At 34.2% G+C, this 23,732-nt stretch overlaps 3 protein-coding genes across 3 annotated transcripts; 2 read left to right on the forward strand and 1 right to left on the reverse strand.

Annotated features, from left to right (window-relative positions):
• Window positions 1–3,681: 3,681 nt before the first annotated feature.
• LOC123309058 (ATP synthase subunit g, mitochondrial) lies at window positions 3,682–4,233 on the forward strand. Its single transcript, XM_044891903.1, has 2 exons — window positions 3,682–3,822; window positions 3,882–4,233. The coding sequence occupies exons 1-2, from the start codon at window positions 3,783–3,785 to the stop codon at window positions 4,139–4,141; spliced, it is 300 nt and encodes a 99-aa protein (XP_044747838.1). The 5' UTR covers window positions 3,682–3,782; the 3' UTR covers window positions 4,142–4,233.
• An 864-nt stretch (window positions 4,234–5,097) lies between these two features.
• Window positions 5,098–19,724, reverse strand: LOC123309056 (synembryn). Its single transcript, XM_044891901.1, has 8 exons — window positions 19,520–19,724; window positions 19,300–19,439; window positions 18,968–19,201; window positions 18,747–18,912; window positions 18,287–18,631; window positions 16,131–16,374; window positions 14,062–14,285; window positions 5,098–5,525 (listed from the first exon to the last, which is right to left on the reverse strand). Exons 1-8 carry the CDS (start codon window positions 19,595–19,597, stop codon window positions 5,355–5,357), a joined length of 1,602 nt encoding a protein of 533 aa, XP_044747836.1. The 5' UTR covers window positions 19,598–19,724; the 3' UTR covers window positions 5,098–5,354.
• A 73-nt stretch (window positions 19,725–19,797) lies between these two features.
• On the forward strand, window positions 19,798–23,675 carry LOC123309057. The gene is made up of 5 exons (XM_044891902.1): window positions 19,798–20,285; window positions 20,372–20,523; window positions 21,192–21,460; window positions 21,566–21,738; window positions 23,419–23,675. Exons 1-5 carry the CDS (start codon window positions 19,922–19,924, stop codon window positions 23,508–23,510), a joined length of 1,050 nt encoding a protein of 349 aa, XP_044747837.1. The 5' UTR covers window positions 19,798–19,921; the 3' UTR covers window positions 23,511–23,675.
• The last annotated feature ends 57 nt before the right edge of the window (window positions 23,676–23,732 follow it).

The following is a 23,732-nucleotide window of genomic DNA, read 5'->3' on the forward strand; positions in this document are numbered from 1 at the left end:
ACATATGACATTAACAATGTGTTTTTTTTCCACTAGCCTTATACGTATATAGGGAACTCTAACGATTTGTGAAAATCAGCTGAACGTCCGTTGTCGTGGGGCACAAAAAGCATTTTATTATCACTGTAAATAGAGGCATTTCTGAGAAAGTTATAGTTTAATCACTCTAATCAAACGCCGGTAAAAACATTTTTTCTAAGAACAGGCACAACATTCAATACTCGACCAAAACAGCATGCGAATCAATGGAGGGAAAAACTTGTGTGCCCCACCGCAACGATCGTTTAGCTGATTTTGACATATGGTTAGAGTTCCCTATTAGTAACGTTAACCTATTTAAACAAGCTATTGCGATTGTAAGTGAGTCGTGTAAAACAGTTTTCTCTGGTTTCATTCTACATTTTCATCTAGTATTAGCCACATCAATTTACATTATTTTATAGATGCTACATGCTATTCATGTTTCCGATATTCAACGAAGTTCATAAACCTGTATAGGCATGGAATTGGAAGGAGAAGGGAAGGACAAATGGAGGACTGCACTCTAAATGGAAATACATACACTAGGCTAAACCAAGACGAAGATCACTTCATCTTGAAATGCTATATTAATTCATTCCAGTACGTTGTTTCAATTCCGAACTTTTTTTTTTTTTTTTTGTATCGTTTATTGCTTTTTTACAATCTACTTCACAGGGAGTATTAAGTAAAACAAATGAAAGTGATAGTCGTGGAAGTGAGGTGCCCACTGGCACCAGCACTTATTTATTGATGCTGTAGTAGGTCTTCAGGCCAGAATTTTTTTAGTCTTCGGTTGGGTGGTCCATTCCTGTACAGATTTTCGATATGGTCATTTGTGTGGCCTGTTAATCGGTTTTGGTAGTTAGTGGCAACTGTTTTGATTTCTTTGCTTATAAACGGTATTTGGAGGTCTTCATGTAGGGTTTTGTTGCTTACGTACCAAGGAGCATTTACCATAGAACGAAGAGTTTTTGACTGGAATCTTTGTATTATGTTGATTCTTGATGATTTCGCACAACCCCAAAGTTGCAGGCCATACGTCCAAATAGGTTTCAGCATTACTTTGTACAGTAATACCTTGTTGTTGACGGAAAGTTTAGATTTTCTCCCCAGTAGCCAGTACATCTGTCTGGATTTGATGTCTAGTTGTTTTCTCTTTGTTTGTATGTGCTTTTCCCAAGTGAGTCGTCGATCCAAGTGCAAGCCAAGGTAGTTTACATTGTTCTTAACTGGTAGAGGTAATCCATCAATTGCCACTGGGGGACAATTGCTTTGGCGAGTTGTGAACGTCACTTGAACTGATTTGGAGTGGTTCATTTTGAGTCTCCATTTTTTGTACCAAGAGTTCAGTTTGTTCAGATGGTTCTGCATGTTAGTTGATGAGATGATTGGGTTTTCGTCTACTGAGAGAACAGCGACATCATCCGCAAAGGCGGCCACGGTCGTGGAATTACTAACTGGCAGATCGTACGTGTATAAGAGGTAGAGCAAAGGACCTAGAACACTACCTTGTGGTACTCCAGATCTTATAGGGTAATGGTCTGACGTGGCGTCGTTGAACCTCACTGAAAAATATCTTTCTGTTAGATAAGAACTCAAAAGGAGGAAGTAGTTGTGGTTCAGGGTACATTTGATCTTGAATTTCAGTCCTGTGTGCCACACCTTGTCGAAGGCCTGCGCTATGTCGAGGAATACTCCAGTACAGTATTGTTTATCTTCGAGAGTTTTAGCAATAGTGTTGACTATTCTGTGGGCTTGGTGAATAGTGGACATGTTCTCCCTGAAGCCGAATTGGTAGATGGGAAGAATATTTGCCAGATTGTGCTCTTCGCGAATTCTTTCGAGTAGTAGTCTCTCGAATATTTTACTGGGTATGGGTAGCAAGCTGATGGGTCTATATGATGTTGCCTCTTCTGGGGGTTTACCATTCTTGTGTATCATAATGATGTTGGCGTATTTCCATATGACAGGGAAGTAGCACAATTGCAGAATGCGATTATAAATCGTGGTGAGGAAAGCAATTGCTTTTCTAGGCAGTTTTTTGAGGATTTCAGATGTTATAAGATCGTACCCGGGGGATTTTCTGTCTTTGAGTTTTTTTATTTCCCTTTTAACCTCTGTTGGGCTTATGTGTCGGATCGGTCGTGACATTTGACAAGGTGTATCAAGCAATTCTTCTATATTTGGGGAGTCAGATGTTTCCTCAGGCTCTTCGAACACGTTGTAGAGGTGCTCTGCAAATGTATCTGCTTTTTCTTGGTTTGTGCGTGCCCACTGGTTGTTGTTGGCTCGTATTGGAGAGGCTCGAGGAGTGGGTCTTTTAAACTTTTTTGTTGCTTTCCACAGGCTACGATCATCAGGAGATAGGTTCTGCATGTAGTTCTCGAACATAGAATTTTGTGCTTCCTTAAGTGTTCTTGAAAGTTTTCGCGATAATGTTCTGTATTGATGCAAGTCATTTTGATTACGGGATCTCTGCCACTTTCCTCTGGCTCTCCTTTTCTCGGCAATCAATTTTCTAATGAATAAAGGGGTTCTCATGTATTCATTGGGTTGTTCTTCCTGGGGGGTTGCAAACCATACAGCTTGTTGTACGATGTTGGTGAAATGTTGTGCAGCTTCGTCAACTTCTATTGGTTGCTTTATGCTGATTTTGGTGTTCAAATTGTTCTCAATATAGGTCGTAAATTTATCCCAGTTTGTTCGTGATGAGGTCAACTTGGGATGAACACTCATGTTTATTATGGTGGGGCACATGGTAGTGATGACAGGTGTGTGGTCGGATGACAGATCGTAGTTGGATTCTATAGAACAAGTTTGGGTTGGAATGTTGTTCAATATGAATAAATCAAGTAAATCAGGTAATTTCCCAGGGTCGGTTGGCCAGTAAGTTGGTTCTCCAGTGCTTAGGTGACTGTAGTTAGCATCCGTCATAGCTCGGAGTAGATTGCGTCCTTTTGTGGTGATGAGTCTGGAACCCCAATGGGTGTGTTTAGCGTTCCAATCGCCTCCCACGATGAATTTATTTCCTAGGGTGTTGAAGAACTGGTTATACAAGTCTGTAGAGATGTTGTGTCGTGGTGGGGAGTATAAAGCGGAGATGTTGAGGCTTCCTATGTTGGAGTTTATTTGAATTGTCGTAGCCTGAATTTCTCTGGTTTGGAACTTGTCTAGTTCATGATGTGGGATTGTGTTCCGGATGATAACTGCAGACCCGCCGTGTCCTCTACCGTCGGGATGGGTGGTGTGATACAAAGTGAAGTATGGTATAGAAATGGTTGTCAATTCAGTAAAGTGAGTTTCTGAAACTAGTAGTACATCCACCTTATTGATGTCTAGGAAGGTAATCACCTCCTGTCTATGGTTTGCTAGACCATTTGCATTCCATGTTGCAATTCTCAATATTTTAGTATCCATTTTTAATTTATCTTTTGAATTCCGAACTTGAAAACAAAATATGAGATTTTAAGTAGGAAGCATTTCAAATTTTCATGCCCATTTGTTTCGAATTACGGCCGCCAGAGGGCGCTTTTATTTTCATAAACACCCGCATGAGGTCGCTGACCAAAGCAGTGAGCAAATCATAGAAGGAAATTTTCCTTTCCGCGTGTGTTCTGTGGTTGACATCATGTTGACATTTGACCATAGACAAACTGACAATCTGACCATTACAGAATACGGACAGGACGAGTGAACTGTTCGAAATCATTTTTAATTAAATAATATAACCGGATAATCATCTACCTCTTCGAACTTGAACCATGGCGTCTCTGGTTAGCAAAGTTGGTCCTTTAGCTGGTCGTATGTTTCATTTCACCAAATATTAGACAACATTAGTTACGTAATTGATCGTGTTCTAGGATTACTTGAAGAAGCCCGTCCAAAATTCGATGTATTCATGAAGTATGCTAAAGTTGAACTTTCTCCACCTTCTCCTGCAGATATTCCCCAAATAAGATCAGGAATTGCAAGGCTGGTACAAAGTGCAAAGGCAGGTGCATGGAAGCAAACTACAGTTCGAGAAGCATGGCTTAATACTTTGGTAACAGTAGAAGTCTTATGCTGGTTCTATGTTGGAGAATGCATTGGTAAACGTCACATCGTTGGTTACCAGGTGTAAATTTATGCGAAAAATTAATAATTGTAGTTGTAATGTTTAATCATCTAAATTAAATGTCTACAAAAATTTGTAGAATTAAAATTGTAAAAGTAGCCCTTTTATGTAATAATTTATTTATTTATTCATCTTCACTTTACATACACCAATAATACTGTCATCCCAATATTATGCCATGAAGAGGTAGATACCCAACAAAGAACAAGCTGCCTTTTAAAAATCTGTCTACCCCTAGATTTTTCAATGTCATGTTCACCTTCTCTAAGAAAAGCTCCTTTATATCAAGCATATGAAGTATCACAGGCAGAATGATATACCTACAACGCAGGTTAACTGCTGGTTGAGCTTATTACTGAGGAGAGCAACCATTTTTTGGCCTTCTGCAGAATAATTTCAGAAATATTTGATAATTTCTAAACATCGTTCAAACCAAAAAATTCCTACGGATCAAGAAGATGTGTTGGTGGTTGTGGACTTCTTCATCAGTGGATGTTGAATGTATCTGATTGGAGCACCCTCATCTAAAAGGCAAGTGCGAACTTAATGATGCTGCAAAGTATTATGAAGGTTTCCCCACCATTTAGTATTTAGATTCAGGAACTAAATTCAATGAGTAAACTCTTGTTCCTCTTTGATAATTATCATTTTCGAGTAAGAGTTGAAACAAGCGGGTAAATCAGCATTATTGAAAATGGCAATTCTTCATTTTTTCTTCATAACTCGAAATTTAGAAATGATAGGTTAGTTCAGATTTGGATTACCCAGGAAGAAAGAGCCAAATAATGTGTTCTTCTAGCTGCTATGAGTGCGGATGCACTTATATCTGACGAGTTACTGTATTCTTATATAATTTTTTTTTTTTGATTGCTTCTCAAGGGATCATTTTTTGAATAACCAATTTCAATTTGAGGTAATTGTGATTTCATTGAGCAAGTACAAGTAGGATCAGCATTCGATTAACTTTTAAAAATTTTTACTTTTTCTAGACATGACATGTTATGTTTGTATTGAGTTGATTAAAATTTAGCAGACTCGATAATTACTCAAAGTACACATTGATTATAAATATGCGAATGAAGATGGGTAAAAAATAGACACAATACAGAGACAGTAATTTACCACATTGGTGGAAATGTGGCTAACAAATCAATATTCATAATAAAAAATGATTAAGCAATAGCTAGTTCCTTATAGATATTTCCAATCCAATCAACATTCATTCTTTTGTTTTGTTGAACCTTTCTTTTTTCTTGAAGCTATCTTGTAGCTCCAGAACATGTTCGATGGGCACAGGCTTCCCATTTTCATCTATTTTGCAGGGTTTGATGGTTCCCTCTCTTGTTAAAGCATCCATAAGATTTATTATCTTCATTGCTTCATACTCTTTCTGAAAATTAAAGAATCAAACATCAATATTATTTAAAACATAATATTATTTGTCTGTTATGAAGTATTCATATAATTATGATTTTCGATCCGCAAACTCTGTTTTTAAAAAGAATTTTATTCTTTCAATTATAAATCACAATTTTGAAAAACTAAATGACTTTATAATTGGACAGAGCGGAAAGGAGTTACAAACAGAATGAATTCTAAAATGGAACTAAACTAGAATGTGTCTCTTTTCACATGGAAACCTTGGATTCTGGAAGAATCCGAGTCATCACTTTCTTCTCGCACTAACACTTTCCGCGAAGACGAAGCTGGCGTCAGCGTTCCAGTACGAGGAGCATCTCGTAATACTTTCCCCCTTAAGAGATAACGTCTCTGTTATCTGCTGGGTGGCCTTGGGTGATGTCTTCCATTTCTACGTGTATGATTTTCCTTGGACTGTAGATTAACTCGGAGATCCTTGTTTTGTTCTTTATAACGAAGATGATTCCAAGAATTGTGAAACAGCACAATATCACACTTGTAGACTGGTGAATGACCTGAGTTATTGGATGTAGGTACATGGGCTGGTCTGAAAGTTTTTCTGCTTCTTGAAGGATTGAAGTTGGTTCTTTCAGATGCCTCAGGTGAAATTCAATTTTGTGAGTGGAGTTCAATGAAATTTTCGAAATGTTTTTGGCAGTTATTTCGAAAATCGGAACTGTGTCATCGTAGATGGATTCTTCAATAATAATTCGGCAGGTGGAACTTAGAAGGTTGATTCCCTGGATTGATTTCCTGAATAGAATTCCATGGCAGTCTTCTAGTACTGTTTTGTTCTTTTTGAAGAGGGTCAGGAGCTGGTGATTCTTCAGCGGGTGGATGATGTTGAAGTCGTTGTTCACTAGTGTTGTTTGGCATCGACCTGGGGTTGACAGAATGCATGCTTCCTTGGTAGGCTGTTGAAGGCAAAGCACCATCGAACTTCCCAATGTTGATTTGCATATTTCATTGGTCCAATATTCCTCGTTGTTGATTTTGATGGAATACGTCCTTGGCGGGATCACAGCAATATCTTGGGTATTGGGTACAGGGTAGATTCGGGAATATGAAGCAATTACTCGTTTGAGAATTGGGATTTTGAGAAGGAATGTGATAGTTTCCTCCGTTCCAATGACAGACATTTTTGCATATTCGATTATTTTGAAAAGATGAACATGATCAATTGGTGATAGTTGCTGTGTCTTATAAATTTTTTCAAGATATGTCCCGATGGAATAAAGTTCTTCAACTTTAATGACTTCTAAATTTGGAATTTCTCTCATTGTAAAACTTATAGTCCTTTCTAGCATTAATAAAGTGTTCAAGAGTGCTTGGGACTGAAGCATTTGGTATTCTACAATGATTCGAAATCCTTCGGTAGATTCAATATTCTGGAATAATGCTTTAGTATGAATAATATTTTCGTTTAGCAGAGCCAAATCTTCTGAATATCTTTTTGACAAATGATTAGCAAAAGAAGTTAATTTATTTATCCTTTCGATTTCGGAAGATTTGCTGTTGTGAAGGCTTTCTAAATTTTCGTTAATAGTTTTCAGATCATCATCGTCTAGGTTACCTGTAATGAATTTAATACCTTTTCCGATGAAATTAGCCAAACCTCTTCTAACTTTTCTATTGACAAATTTTCGTAAGATTTGTTCGATTTGATCCAAATTCAAACTCAATTGGTGAAAAAGTCGACGGGGTAATTCATCGAATGTTTGGTTTTTCTGAAGGTCATTAAAATTATCGTTCAACTGATCGAAATTGTCTTGCAAATTGGTAATATTTATGAAGAAAAGAAAATTATGGTAATGATCAAGAATTTTGGCATGACTCAAAGGTTCTTCAAAGTATCCATTACTTTTTATTTCGTGGACCTGAAGGGCCTGGTTTGTTTGGGTCTGAATCAGGAGGATCAGCAGTATCCTGAAAAGAACAAACGTTTTTTCTTAGTTTTTTGACTTTTTGTATGTGCGCTGTTGTTTCTCTTGATTTTGTAGTTAGACCACTTATTTTGTTTTGTTGTTGCTGTTCAACAATAATTTTTTCGAAAGGTGGATCCGTTTTTCTCGGTCTGTTTCGTTCGACGTAAACTTCTGCTTGCTCTAAATTTGGAGGGTCATTTCGCTTTTCGTTCAGCTTGTTTAATGTTTTCTGAGCTTTGTTTTTATTTCGTTCGTAAATATGGTCAAAAAATGGCAAAATTTCCTGTTTTCGTTTTTCGTTATACTGCTCATAAATAGTCATATTCAAATCAAATTCTGGTAATTTGTCGTATGGACCATAAAGTAAATGAAAAGGTGAATAACCAGTCGCTGAATGTATCGATTGATTATAAATTAATGTTGCTGTAATCATGAGATTAGCTGGATTTTCATTTGGGTTTTTCAATTTGAGAATTCTGAGTTTTTCCAAAATTGTTGAATGGAATCGTTCAATTGGAGAATTTGAGCTCGGATTGTTCACTGTTGTAAAATGTAGATTGATTTTGTTTAATTTACAATACTCTGTGAAAGTCTTGTTCTGAAATTCTCGTCCTTCGTCACAAACAATCTTTTGTGGAATATTGTGATGTGAAAAATAATGACGTAATTTATTGAGAATTGTTAAAGCAGTGCCGTCTTTTAAAAGGTATGATTGCGCGTATTTTGAAAATAAATCAATTATTGTTAAAAACTTCGAATTTTGAAAAGAAAATGTATCAATGTGGATTACTTCGAAAGGTCGCTTAGCTAGGAGGGGACCTGAAAATTTCAATTTATAAGGGTTTCTCTCGTATTTTGATTTAAGGCATAATTCGCATTTATTTATGATTTCTGTGATTTTATTTCTCATTTTTGGCCAATAGTATTTTTTCGATAATTGATTAAATGTTTCTGAGATACCATTATGGTTTTTATCATGATATTCTGAAATGATTTCGACTTGATTCTCTTCACAAGGTACATCCAATAAAAGGGTGTTGCTTATATAAAGTTTCACGGAGTAATTGAAGGATTCTTTGCAAAATCTGATGAAAGGGAGTCGTAATTTATTATCTCTGAAAAATATTCCGTAAGATTCATTCGGTCTAAAAATTTCTTTGAAAAAAGTTGAAAAATCATTTTCCATGAAATTTTGTCTTATTGTTATGTTGTAAGTATTTTTCTGAAAATTTTTTGTGAATTTTAAATTGTATTGTTCGCCAATATTTAGAATAATTCTATTCGGATATATATTCACAGAAGATTCCGTGATTGGAATAACTTTTCCATTGTCTTCTTGAGTTGAATGAATGGTGGCATTAGAATCATTATTATTTGCTTCATGTCGATCATTGGGATCATCGTTATTTTGACGATTGTCTGGGGGGTTCAAAATATTTTCAAGTTCTTCATCACTAAGTACCGGAAGATCATTAATATTAGGTAAAATTGAGGAAACTTCTATATTTAGGTCATTTTCTGATAATAAAGAGTCTTCATTTTCTCTGTTATTGATTTCAATTCGCGATAGGGCATCCGCAACTTTATTTTCTTTTCCTTTTTTATGAATTATGTTGAAATCAAATTCATCAAGTTTCAATTTCCATCTTATGAGCCTGGAATTAGGTTCTTTTATTTTGTAAAGCCAAACAAGGGGATTATGATCAGTTTCTATTATGAAATTTTGTCCGTAGAGGTATGGTCGAAAATGTTTTGTTGAATCTAAAATTGAGAGGAGTTCTTTTTCTATGGTTGAATAATTTTTTTCGGCTGAATTTAGGGTTCTTGAATAATAGGCAACTGGGCGGTTGTCTTGTGATAATACACTTCCAATTGCAACATTTGAAGCATCTGTTGTTAATTTAAATGTTTTTTCAAAATCTGGATAAGCTAATATCGGAGCATTTGTCAATAATTCTTTACATAATTGGAAAGCATTTACATAGTCGGGATCATCAATTTTAATTTTCGCTCCTTTCTTAAGGCATTTGGTCATGGGAGAAACTATGTGAGCAAAATTTTGAATGAATCGTCTGTAATAACCTATTAATCCTAAAAATGATTTGATTTCTTTCACTGTGCGTGGAATAGGGTACTTTTCAACAGCTTTCAGTTTAGAGGGATTCGGAGATATTCCGTCAGGAGTTATTAAGTGTCCTAAGAATTCGACTTTTTTACTCAAAAATTCACATTTGTCAAGTTCAATTTTGAGGTTGAATTCTCTAATTTTTTCAAAAATTAATTTCAAATGGCAAATATGTTCTTGTAACGATTTTGAAAATACGACAATGTCATCCATGTAAACGAAACAAAACTTATGAAGATATTCTTTAAGTACAATGTCCATTACGCGTTGAAATGTACTGGGTCCATTTTTCAATCCGTAGGGCATACGAAGATATTCGTAGTGACCATTATTCACGGTGAATGCAGTTTTTTCTATTGATTCCTCGTCCATTTCGATTTGGTGAAAGGCTTTTGCCATATCGAGTGTCGAAAAATAGCAACTTTTTCCTAAATTATCCAAAATTTCTTCTATTCGCGGGAGCGGATATTTATCCTCAATGGTTTTTTCATTTAAACGGCGATAATCAATGACCATACGATATTTCTTTTGGCCGGAAGCATCTTTCTTTTTGTCTACAATCCAAACTGGAGCACTGTAGGGTGAAATAGATGGACGAATGATATTATCATCTAAAAGTTTTTGAATTTGTTCTTGAATAATCTTTTTCATGCTGTGAGGGTGTCTGAAAGATTTAACGTGAACGGGTTCTTCATCTTTCGTTCTTATTTTATGCTTGACAGTATTGCTAAAAGAGAGATCGCAGTTTTCGTTATAGAAAATATTTTTGAATTTACTACAAAGTTTCAAAATTTCTCGTTTTTCTTCAGAATTCATGTGTTGCGTACGAATATTTTTTGAAAGTTTTAATTTAGAATTTTCAATTTGAGGAGCACATATTTCTGTTTCAGATATTGATTTCACGGGTATTCTTTCCGAAAAGTTAATCTCTAAATTCCCGTTAATTGATTCTGGAATAGGAATTACGCAAATACCATTTTTTGCTCGTGCTATACATTCTGGTGTTGAGAATTTTTTAAAATTAATTTCGGGTAGTAAAACGTCACCATTTTCTAGGGATACTGGAATTTTTACAAATGTTCTTGCTATAGTTTTATTTGGTTTGAGTTTATTCGTGGAGTACTCAAGGTTAAAAGGTATTTTCAAATTTTTCATTTCCAAAATGTGGTTTTGATAGTCAATCTTTGCACCTAATTGTTGCAAGTCGGATGTTCCTAATAAAGCATCAAAATTTTTATGCCAGTCGACAACATGTAAATGAATATTGTCGAGGATTCCTAATTCGTAAAACAGTGGAATATTGATGTTATCATCAGCGTTAATTGTATTTCCTAATCCGGACACACTGAATTTTTCTTTGAACAAAAATTGGAAAAATTTCTCAAATGCTGGTTTTCTATTAATGACTGAATTTGTGGCACCCGAGTCTATTAAAATTTTCAAATTTATTTTTGGAAGATAAATGTAAGGAAGTTTTGATTTTATTTTCAAGGAATTGAGATCTAAGTTCCTGGGGTTTCTGTAGGAGCTTCTTGAAAATTTTCATCCATTTCGTAATAATAATTCTCATCTTCTTCGGAAAAATTCATAACATTTTCTTCAGAATGTTCGGGTTCGTAAGATTCAGCTTCATGATCGATTACATCATCGGGTTTGAATTGTACGTTGAATAATTGTTTTTGTGGGAATTTCGAATTTCTGGTAGAAATCGACATAGGCGTCGGTTTTGTATTTCTGGTCGAAATTGACATTGGTGTCGGTTCTGGATTCGATTTATAGATACTTGACCCTGGTTTAGTACCAAAAACTTCTTGATTTGTGAAAAATTTCTGATTATTTCTCAAAGGTTGATTATTTGGAAAAACAATGTTTGGTAAGTTTTGATTAGAGTTGCTATTGGAAAATCTTGTTGGTAAATTTTGATTGAAACTGTTATTAGAAAATCTAGGTAAATGATCATTATAATTTTGATTCTGTTTAAAATGAGGTTGTGCCAAAGGCTTCTTGGTTTCTTGGGATTTACGAAGGAATTCGGAATATTCCCATTCTTGTTTCCTGTTGTCATAAAATTTACATTTATTGATGCATTCTTCTAAGCTCTTCAACTCGAAATTGCTTATATAGGATCTATAAGGTTCGAGTAATCCTGCTTGGAATGTTTTTAGTGACAATTTCTCTGCTTCGCATTTTTTATAAGTTAATAGATTTTGGTCTTGTATATTCAAAGAGAGGTGTTGTAAGAGATCACTCAGAGTTTTTGAAATTCGGCAATAATAATCTAAATAATTTTCGTGTCTTTTTTGGACGCATTGTGAAACCGCAGCAATTAATAGTTCTTCGTTCCTTTGATCTCCGTATCTCTGAAGGAGAGCACGTCTGATCGAAGGCCAATCCGTCGCATTTTGGAAAGAGATGAAGTCTCGTGCTTCATTTAAGATTTTCGAACGGATCGAAAAATTCAAGCAAAATTCGAGATCGGATGTTAGTCTGCCACGTAAATGTAAGACTAAATTATCTACCTCGTTTATGAAAATTGATAAATTTTTACCCGGTGAAAATTCTGGAATAGAATTAAGTAATAATTGGATGTCTTGTCTAGACATAGGGTCGGCTACTGTTGGGAGTGTTGGGGTGTTAGAAGAGTTTTGATTCATTTCGTTATTGAAATTTCTAATAGGATACGGCCGAAATCGATTATTCCTAAGTAAGCGTTCTTGAATATTATGAGAATTCAAAGATTCTAAAATTTCTGGCTCTTCAGCAATTATCTCTAATTGATGAGATGAGTCTGTCATCGAAATAAAGAATACTGGTGATATAGGAAATGTGGTGGAAAATAGGACTTACACCAAGATTTGCATCCTAGGGTGGAACGTCCTTCCTTCTGGTCGAAGTGGGTTGGTGAAGTTTGGAATTTCGCACTAAGAGTTAAAACTCAACGGGGTTCCTCGAACAGTTTGTGTTCACTAGTGGAAACTATTTTCAGTTAGTTCGTTTCTTGAAAAAACCGAAAACCGTTGCGAAATCCTGTTCGCAGCGCCAATTATGATTTTCGATCCGCAAACTCTGTTTTTAAAAAGAATTTTATTCTTTCAATTATAAATCACAATTTTGAAAAACTAAATGACTTTATAATTGGACAGAGCGGAAAGGAGTTACAAACAGAATGAATTCTAAAATGGAACTAAACTAGAATGTGTCTCTTTTCACATGGAAACCTTGGATTCTGGAAGAATCCGAGTCATCACTTTCTTCTCGCACTAACACTTTCCGCGAAGACGAAGCTGGCGTCAGCGTTCCAGTACGAGGAGCATCTCGTAATAATATGATAAATCATTTAGTTTTTAACGTTCTAAAAATGAAATCAGAACTGGGACCGCAAGATATTATTCAGAGAAGCTGAATTTGCAGGTAACAAATCACTCGATAAGTCTCCGATCTTACTAAGGAAAGCTATTTTTTTTTTAAGTGAATACTTCTTTGGGCGCGCTCGGACGTTGGGAGTAAGTCGAGATTTGTTCAATTGTGCGCATAGACTTAATAAAGCGTGACTGGCCCTGAACTACGGAGAGTCTCTACCCTCGATACCCTAAACAAAAGAACATTACCCGGAAAATGAGATGGAACGGTTTTGGGCACTGTCAAAAAAATTTAGGTTAATTTTTGTTTACAAATGCAACGGGGAACGTATATAAATATCAACTTTTTAGTTTTCAAAAGTGGGGAAGGGAGTACTTTCCCTTCACGTTGACAGGCTTAAGTTGAATATTTAATAAAAAATTAATATCAAAACTCATTAAAATTCCATATCCATCAAAAAGCAAGAACTAAAGACCCTTTCTACAAAGGGTTGTTATCAGTACAGCCAGTTTATTGCAGTAACGGCTCGTGCCCTTAAGGTGTAGGTCGGCCAGACCCAGGAATATCCTGGAATAAAATTAATATCTATTTTTTCAAACAATAGCTGGAAATGAGAACGCGGAATCCCACCATAATCTTTGTTTCAAATTTTATTGAGTTGGTTTCATCAGCACATACAATTTCTGTCGTGCAGTTATTGAACTCCCTGAATATACTACATGCATATGAAAATATTTCAGTTGGATTTCCAATTTTTTCTTTGCCTTGTCTTACCAGTGCCACTTTCAGTACGCATTTTCGTAAAGTAGATACCTAATAAAATTTGAAATATAGGTCTTATTTATGCTGGTCAAGTAACTTATTCCTCATCCCTAACTTTCGCAGTTAACTTGAAATTTTCAGGTTTTTGGAAGTAAAACTGCAATAATAATCTGTCTTTGTAAAAAAAGTTGATGTCAGGAGTCAGCATAAACAGGCTTCAAAAGTAAAAAAATTGTAATTTTTCGCCTTGATAGACACCGTGTAAGGCACACAGGTAAAAGTTACCACTAAGCATAAATCACGCCTTATAAGTGTAATAAAATTTAATAAAAAACCTGTTCGTCGGTCATTCCAGCCATTGCATCAGGATGTGATGGTTCATAACAACCTAAAACAGGATTAATATTGTGTTTATTTTCTGCATATTCTTCAGTTTCGCTATCTTCATTATCTGAGCTGAATTCTGCCGCTTCTTCATCTTCCCGACCACCAAGCAAACCTCTTTGGGCAAGAAGACCAGCTGCATTTCCATATCCAGTATATTTAACCATACGTTTCACTAAGAATAAGGAAAACAGTTAAAACATTAGGTAATGAAATGGCATTTATCATAATATTTTCTCTAGTCTTGAAGGACTTTGGAATTTTTATTAACATAATTGGGGGATACTCCTGGAATAATTGAAAGAGTTAGAGCGTAGGTGAAGACAGTGGCGGCTCGTGGTCTTTGGAACCGAGGAGGCTAAAATTTTTACGAGCAATGGATTTAAGTTTTTTCAGTCAATCAACTATATTTTTTTGAATATAATAAAAAATACTTTTTTTTTCAAATGAATTTTTTTCGAAAATAGTTTTTAAAATACATATATTTTATAGTCCAGCAAGAACCAGCGTAGAGATGAGAATTATTTTTTGCCAGAAAGTTCTAACTAACTGGAATTATTTTACAAATTCTAATTCAATATTGATTAATTTCCTCTCATTTTTTCATCCATTATATTCCCGATCCAGTATTAACCCCTGAAAACGAAATCACAGAGTGCCCTAAATTCGAGTTTACCAGAATACCCTAATTTTGACTACACAATATTTCGTGATGTTCCTTCTATTCTGTTTGTTTTCTGAATCATTGGAAAAAATTAAACAAAACCATCAAAATAGTTTATGGCGAACTGTACTTCCTGCCAGCTATTCGAATTAATGATTGTACCTCTGTACGTAAAACGAACGATTATGTTTGGAATTGGCGACTAACTTTCACATAGTAGGCTGAGTTGTTTTCATGAACTAAGCAGCAAATGAAGTGGGACACCAAAAACAATTGCCAAAGTTTGACCAGCGATAACTTCCCTATTACTTCGCCGATTTTGGATTTTTAGCCAGAGGTGCAAAGCTCTATCCTTTTCTGGGCATTACGAGCACAGGGTATTTTTTCTTCATTGCCTACATATTGTACAGGGTGTGAATGTAAGGCAACATAAAATTTCTTTTTTTTGGCGAAGAATGTGAAAATAGTGGAGGGAAAAACAGTCTTTTTTGATGTTGGATGGATTGGTAGGTCAGTACCTCGGGTCGTTTTTGACATTTTTTTGATATACTTCGAAATATAGTAATTTCTCTCTATTTGTTATCTTTTTATTTCATGAAAATTATGCTTTCGAATGTCAAAAAAATGCTGCGTAATGTTTGGCTTAATGTTATTTCTTCAGGTGAATTATTTTTGCTATGATATTATAATATATTATCCTATATAATATATATAAGGCCGATTGTAACACCTTGTATGTTTTTCCCACAGCAAAAGCTTTTCCCTTTTCAAGACATATTTGGTCTTATCGCTATATTTCTATCCTTAGTGTATGTCCCAATGGTTATGAATCACCATGTATATTATCATTGAATGCTAACTAACAATGTTTCCTCAAAAATAATGAGAATAACGGTCCCTATAAAATCGTCAACACGTGGAGAATAGTCTACCAATTCAGTGAAGACTTAAACCTTATTGCTTAAATCGTATTATTATCTGATATTTAGGCCACAGCTGCTCCACTTTACGATCTATCTTTGAGTATTCACCTGGATCTATTCAGTTTTCAGAGTGAACGCACATAATTAATGGGATATTTATGAAATTTATCAAAGACCACCGTATGTACTCTCATCTGGACGAGACGAGACTCTCGAAAACGAAACTCTCGTGGGCACCACTATCTGAAATGGTAATTGAATTCTATGATCCATTAGGAGTATCACATAAAAATTACTGAAAAAAATGTTCTCGAGATCGTCTCAGTGAGCATCGAATTTGGGACACCTGTACCGAAGAGACAGTAACTATGTGCGTGACCCTTTCCCACAGTTATTAACCTATATAATCCCTCCTTTCAGAAAAAAAACTCACCATTTTTTTTGCATAGAACGAACAGAAATTCGGCAATTATATCCCTCAAATGAGTAACTGGCGTTGTCAATAAGCGACACAAACAGTTTCTCAGAGCAGTTCCTTCTTCAGGACGACTGTAGACGTCCTTGAGAGGTGGTAATATTTCGAAACGTAAATATTTTCGTATAAGCCTATTGCTACAAGCCCCTTTATATAGTACAGTGGCAGTCGGAGAAATTATTTCAAGCTGTTGGCAAACTGGCTGCAAGTGAATCATAATCAGTAAATACTTTATCTGAGAAATTATATCCAAAAATCCATTTTTCAGATAAACTGGGGGACTTAAATATAATCCACATATGGTGAATCTATAGTCAGAGTATTCCAGATTGCTTTATTTTGGCCTTTTTCTGGTTCTTCTAGAGTATATAGGTAAAAACGTTGGGTTCGAATATCGTAAAAAGTCCATTAGTGGACGATAGCTTCATTTTTCTGGAAGATATAACCAAATTTCCATATTTTGACGATTTAGAAAATGCGCCATAATTTTTTCAATTTCGAAAATATCTTTTGGACTAAGGGTTAAAAAAAAACACTTCTTATTTTAAATACGGATGGTATTTTCTTTATTCCATGTTATTCAAAAAAAAAGATAGATTTTCAATAATATATATATATAAAAAGGTCTGATTTGGAGCAGAGTCAGGAGCGCCATTGGAGACATTTCCCGCGTTATGCTGTTGAATAGAGTGAATCCTGTTTGAAAAAGATGTCGAATTTGTTAATAGAAATATGGTACTCAATTTGAGAACTTTTCATGAGTTATATTAAAATTGATTATAGAAATTCTGCTCTATACTTATTCGAATTGAGTGTAACATGAATTACATGATTTTATTGAAGTTGAAGATGTTCCAGCTAACAAATAAAATTCTATGAATGGAGAGTTTTAACTCGTATCATGAAGATTTATTAAGAGTGAACAATTTGGTGATTTGGTGGTCAATGGTTTCATAGAATTCCATCAAAAAAGGGTGAAAAGTTACTCTGAGAAAAGTCAGGAAATTCGATGGAATGGGCTGTTCAATGGTTCAAGAGCAGCGACTTGAAAGTGAATACAGACAAAACGCAGGAACTGGTAATAACTAAAATATTTCACAACATCGAAGATATTAATCTACTGAGAGAATGAGTTGTGTAGCAAGTTTTCGACTGCAACATTCGCCATAAGACAGATAAAGAACTTGCTGACTGAAAGAGAACCATTTCTCACCAATTTTACGCAATTCCATAGATATTTTTGAAAAGCTATTTTTTTGCATAACATGAGAACAAAAAAAGACACCGTCTATATTGAAAATAAGGAAATTATTTTTCATCATTTTTAGATATTTTACATAATTAAAAAGTTATGGCACTTTTTCCAAATTGTCAAATTATTAAAATTTGGTTAAATCTTCAAAACAAAAGAAGATATCCTGAAGCCCATGACTTCTCCACGTTTTTCCCCATCTAGTCTGGAAGTACATATCAGAAACGGCCAAAATCAAGTAATTTAGGATACCCTGGTTGAATTTCATTGTCTTAGATAGTTCTTAATAATGTTTTGAAGAAAGGAAAAATATATCTTGAAATATTTTGTGCATAAAAACGGCACCTCTCACGAAAAAGACAAGTTGGAAATATCAAAGTGGCGTACCATTTTGTCCTTTCAAAATATTGAGATCATAACTCTTATGAGTGCAAATGATGAAATACTTAATTTTGTGTGAAAAAAATGGCCAAGAACTAATCTTTAAACCCACCAAATTTCAATTGCATAACTCGTTTGGTTTCAAAGCAATAAAAAATAATCCGTCTCCAAGATAAACTTTATCACAATCTATTTTGGAAATTATTAGCACATTAGCACACAAAAGTTATAGAGCCAGCTGTCGTTATTTTTCTTGCAGTATCACCCAGCATACTGAATGCATGGAAAAGGACCGCTATTCAACAAAATAGGAATTCAACAAATACACAATTCATAGAAAAATTATACAGTAGTGCATAATGGATAAATTCAATCATATTGAATAATTTTTTTTTGGTTGGCAATGAGATCTCAAATTTCTATGTAATTTAAATGATATACTTAGTGAAATACCACCTGGTAAAAAGACAATAATACTCACACAGTCAACTGCTAATTTAACTCTCAATAATTCCAAAATCACTGCTAAAGCTGAAACATCATGTCCATGAAATTCCAGATGTGTTATATCTGTTTCATCCTGTACAGAACTTAAAGGAGGTATTAATTCTGTATAAAAAATATTGGGTATATTGGTCAATAAATGCACAACATGGTTATGTAGTGCTGAAGATTGTTCCTTTGATTCAATAGGTAACAATAAATAATTTCTCAGCATTTGCATCAATTTTATGTACTGCTCTTTATCTTCCCCATTGGCTTGTAATAATACTGTTAAATTGAATAGAGCTTTCAAAATTTCACATACCATTTGGGCTGGTTCCTCCTAAAGAGATTAAATTGTAATAAAAATTGTCTCAAATCTTAGCAAGTAAGCAAATAAGTTTAATTGACTAGTTTTAAACAAAATTTAATTTAATAGAAAAATTATGGATCATTACTTTAAGTATTTTATGACCCATAAGTATATATTCAAGGTATGCCATTAAATTTTGAACAGCATTTTTTTGTTCTCTCAATATTTTTCTTGCTTCAGGACGTACAGCAGTGATTATAAATAATAGTTTTATATCAAAAAATCTCATCTCTTCTGGGTATGATGAGTTGCTAAAAAATATGCAAAATCATAAGAATCAAATCAACAAGAGAAGGAGAAACATACCTGTACAACCTAATTCTTTCATTTGTATTATATAATATATCATTCTCAATGCATTCTTGAGCAGCTTTGTTACTGTTGAACACTAGATTACAGAGACATTTTTGAGCTTCGAGAGCAAGAATTTTTGACCGTTCAGTAAATTCTCTGTTGATATCATGCAGACCACTAAATCTTTTCAATAAATTCAACCAATCAATCTCTCTGAGAAATTGATTTAGACAACTCTTTTCACGACTAAAATCATTTTAAATAATAAGGAAAAAGTTTCAGGATGAGCAAATATCATATCATTTCTACTTAATCTTAACAGAAAGTTTTATAGGTACAGGTACCTTAAAATTCGAAGTGCTGAACAACAGTTTGCTTGTATTTGCTCATCCGAAGTAGTGTTGGCGATTGCATATAAGCTTTTCCATAAATCAGCTCTCAAGTTGTTCTCGTCTAAAGCAGGAAATGTGAATGTCTTTTCTGTCTGCAATGAGACTATTGAATTATTTATGCTCGTAATCAAAAAAGAATATGTGTTTATTCCATAGGCATTCAAATCAGTACCTTAGTAATAAAAGACTGTAAAGCTTCCCTGTAATATTCATCTTGTTCGATTATAGATCTGATGTCCTTCAGCTCCATTTCCAACAAAAAATTGTTAATTGATTAATTATTATTTTATTCGATAAAAAACACTGATTACAGATCTTTGTAATTTGTGATAAATAAAAAATTCGGATAAACAATCACAGAGAACACATAAGGCCATAGAAAAAGAGGACAAAGACCAGAGACGGTACTGTCAAAGTCAGCTGATACGAAATACATTATTTACATTCATATTCAAGTCTATGGTCTAGTTTTTTAGCACAAACACAAATAACAAAATTGTGTCCGGCTTGTTAAAAGATAGGGATAAATTTTATTCCTATATACTAGAAAAATGTGAAAGTAAATGGATTTAAAATGTCGAAGACACGATTAATTTTACAGCAATACAAAAAAGATGTAATGAATCTAGTTGAATGTGCCAAAGAAATCAATTCAAGAAATGATCAGGAAAAAATTTTTGCAGAATGTTTTTATTCATTAAACAAGAATGAACAGTTTTCTCCTTCAAGGAACAGTCTGACCACTTCGCTTTTGAGAAGAATATTAAATTTATATGTATTATTATTCATTCTTGCCATATCTATTTATATATTACTGAATGTTCATCAGCCAACCTCTAGCTTAGTTCTTAGAAATGTGCAAGGATTTATATATCCGGGACTGAAATTTTTGAGAATTTTATCTGTACCTATCATCAAGAAGCTTCCTCTCTTAACAGGTAGAGTTAACAGCAGGGATTTCATTCACATATGATGCCCTGTAAATGATTATTTATGGGAATCCTTGATGGAAATTTAATTTTAGGTTTATATGATGAAAGTTGCCTTATTGAGAACCCCTATTTTTATGTTCATGAAATGGAATGCTGGCCCTGTTATAATGTTTATTCTTTTATTGAAATAACCGGTACTCAAAATCAAAGCACATATTCTTCTGGAATACCACATATAACAAAAGTGAGTGCACCTTCCTTAGACTAGATGTACGATAACAAATGTCAAAGTTGAGCAAAAATGTGGATACGATATAAACTCTATTTTCAAATGCATGGGTCAAATTTTTTGTGAAAACTCAATTTATTTCCTTTATTTTGGTTTCTATATATCAGCTGCTTAATTTTCAAAATAATAAGTGAGCAACTAAGTTTGAGTTAAAAATTGGACATTGCACAATGATTGTCTCTTGGTATGAACCATAGACCTACTGATAGGTAGACTAGTTCCACATAGCTTTCATGTTCGAAGCTTTGATCTTCAATCCATTAGAGAGGGAATAATATCTTTGTAGGAAATGTCAAATATTGTAATATATAGTTAACCGTATAGGAAGATAGTGGCAATAATTAATTTACTCTTTGGTATCAGTGTTGACTTTTCCTACAAGCATTATGTCCCATATCCCCATGCTATATGAATCAATCTTCTCTGCCTGAAGGCTAGTCCATATAATATTATTAACAATACTAAAGTAATTAGGTTTATTGTATACAGCATTGATTCTCAAAGCAGATGCGCCATATGTGTATCAATAGTTCCTGAAATTGATATTTTTTATACTGGTAATGTTAGGTTATTTTAACATCAAGCTGAATGATAGCTGAAATTGTTCTGAATTACTTTTTCAGACTAGTCATAAACCTGTACATTTTGATGACTTGAAAGATATATATGATCAGAACAAATATTATTTTCATAAAGAATCCGGCAGCATTAGATCATCATCAAACTCGGTTACTAACCTTGAGGAATTGTTTAGTCAAAACGTAGAAGCATTGAGCTCTTCTGATATACATGTATCATGGAGGATCAATCGAATGTTACCTGCTAGGATTATGCGAAGTGTTTTTCCAAAACCTGAATCTCTATCAGAAAGATCTGGACAAAGTGTAGAAAGGTATTTCATATATTTTATTCATAGTTCAATTTTCTTTCAATTGGTTCAAAATGTGAAAATACATTAATAATTTGAATCTTGAAGATCTGGAAACATTTTTTATAGGTTTATATTCATTGATGGTGCCAAAGCTCATCCTTATATGTTACCTGGTATGGAATGTAGTTATATCTCCGTAAGACAAGCAATAGGTCAAAGGACCATTGTTCTCAAGCCATCTGCGGAGTGTAGTAAAAAGTGCCGAACCGTTTCTCTTGTACTCAACTCTTCTGTTATATGTGAGTAAATAGAACAAAATGAATGATTATAATAACTAAAATGCATGTACCAACATTATTGAAAAAAAATGGAGGAAATCAATGAAATATCAGAACGGTAAATTGCCAGAACATTGATAATTGAAAAAAAATTGTAACAGAACAGATCTTGAGAGCTTGCTTTCAAGTAACAAGCTTGGTGAAGTTGTTAAAAAATCTTTTTGAGCATTTTTCAACGTTCCAGAGTTATTGGAATAGACATTTTTTTGCTAATTATAGAAAAAATACAGAGCAAAAGCAATTTATTCAAAGGCGCAATGAGGAAAGGAACAATCAGAAAAGTTGAATGAGAATACAGGAGTGTTTGTCTCTATAACTGATGAAGATGGATTTCCACTATGCATGCTGTAATTATTAGATTATGATGTTCTTAGCATAGATTAATTGAATTAACTTAATCTATGGTTCTTATTCTTAGTCAATATTTAACTAGAGTTTTATTGAGTTGGCATTATTATGACCCGTAATTTTTATAAGCTCTTGCTCTTGTGTGCCAAGCTACTGACCGCGGTCGATCTATTGGAGTGATTAGTAATTTTTTTCTTTGGTGTTCAAGCCAATCGCCTCGGCACCCAATGAAGGTGTAAAAATTGTATTTTTTTTTCATTTCTTACAATGGGCATATTATCATACCAGTGATCATTTTCAGCTCCCCAGTTATGATTTCCTATTGCGCCTCCTTTCTATGTCTTCCGGACAAAATTTGTAAAAAATGTTATGCTCTACAACTTTTATAATGAATGCGAAAACAATTTGAATCTCAGGAGTGGGTATAATTTAAAAAACTGATTTCTGGGACCTTTATGGCCAATTTTTATTGTTTCGGCTTGCTGAAACTGTGAGATTATATTTTTTCCGTTATTCTTGAATCATTAGCTTCAAAATATGAAAGCGCTCGAGAATATACACGTGACTTTTTTTTTGCAAGTTTGGCGTCCTCCCATACATTTTTGTCACGCCTAAATTGTCAGATTAAAAGAGTATATACTTTTCAACATTATAATAATTTATATATTTTATAGTAATTAAGCACATATATTTCAATCTGACACGCTCGAGTATGTGTACAATGATCGTTTTCTTACTATTCTGACAGGCTGTCCTAGAAAATTCCCCCTATATACAGGTCTAATTTTTGATAGAGGTATTCTACAGGGTCCGAGGTATCTCCCCTTATATTAATCTGACACGCTCGAGTAAATCCCGAATTTGCCTCTTGGGCCCCTCAACTATAATGCCAACTAACGAAGAGCGGCCACATAGGTCCCAGAAGTCAACAGATTTCGTTAGCCTTCTCTGGTGTCACTAACACCAACTGAAATCTGTTAGTAGTTTTCATTCTCAAGCCGGAAAATTGAAGTGTTAAGTTTTCGTTGGATCCAACTGTATATTACTGATTAATGTCTCAAACACCAGATATCAATTCAGAGCGAAGCGAGGTTATTTCCTTGAGCATACCAGAGCGCAAAAAATGAAATAAAAAGACATCTACTCCCCAACCCAAGAAATGCAAATCCAAAACTATAAATTGTCCTGCCGATGAAAAATTATTGAAAGATTTCTATTATAAATATTTATATTCATTATTGAAATTAGTTGAGCTTGAATCTATGATCATGTATATATTTTATTTATTTTCAGTATGGTATAATTGGTGGTACTGGCGACCAGTTAGTCTCCCAATCGTAAATGCCACAGATTTAGCTATTTCCTACATCAGCTCATACTGCTAAAACTTGCCACGCCAGTGATTACCAGCTCAAACATGATTTATATGTATAAATCAAGTATTATTTAACTTGGACTATATTATCTCACTTCAAGTTATTGTACAATTTACCAGTTACCTTCTATTTTTAGCAAACAAAAATTTTTTATCAATAAATGATTCAATAACATCATCATTTTTATGGTCTTTCCCTAGCAAAGAAATGATAGGTTTCAATGTTAAATAT

This window comes from Coccinella septempunctata, chromosome 3 (genome assembly GCF_907165205.1).
Source record: "Coccinella septempunctata chromosome 3, icCocSept1.1, whole genome shotgun sequence".
Classification (NCBI taxonomy): Eukaryota; Metazoa; Arthropoda; class Insecta; order Coleoptera; family Coccinellidae; genus Coccinella; species Coccinella septempunctata.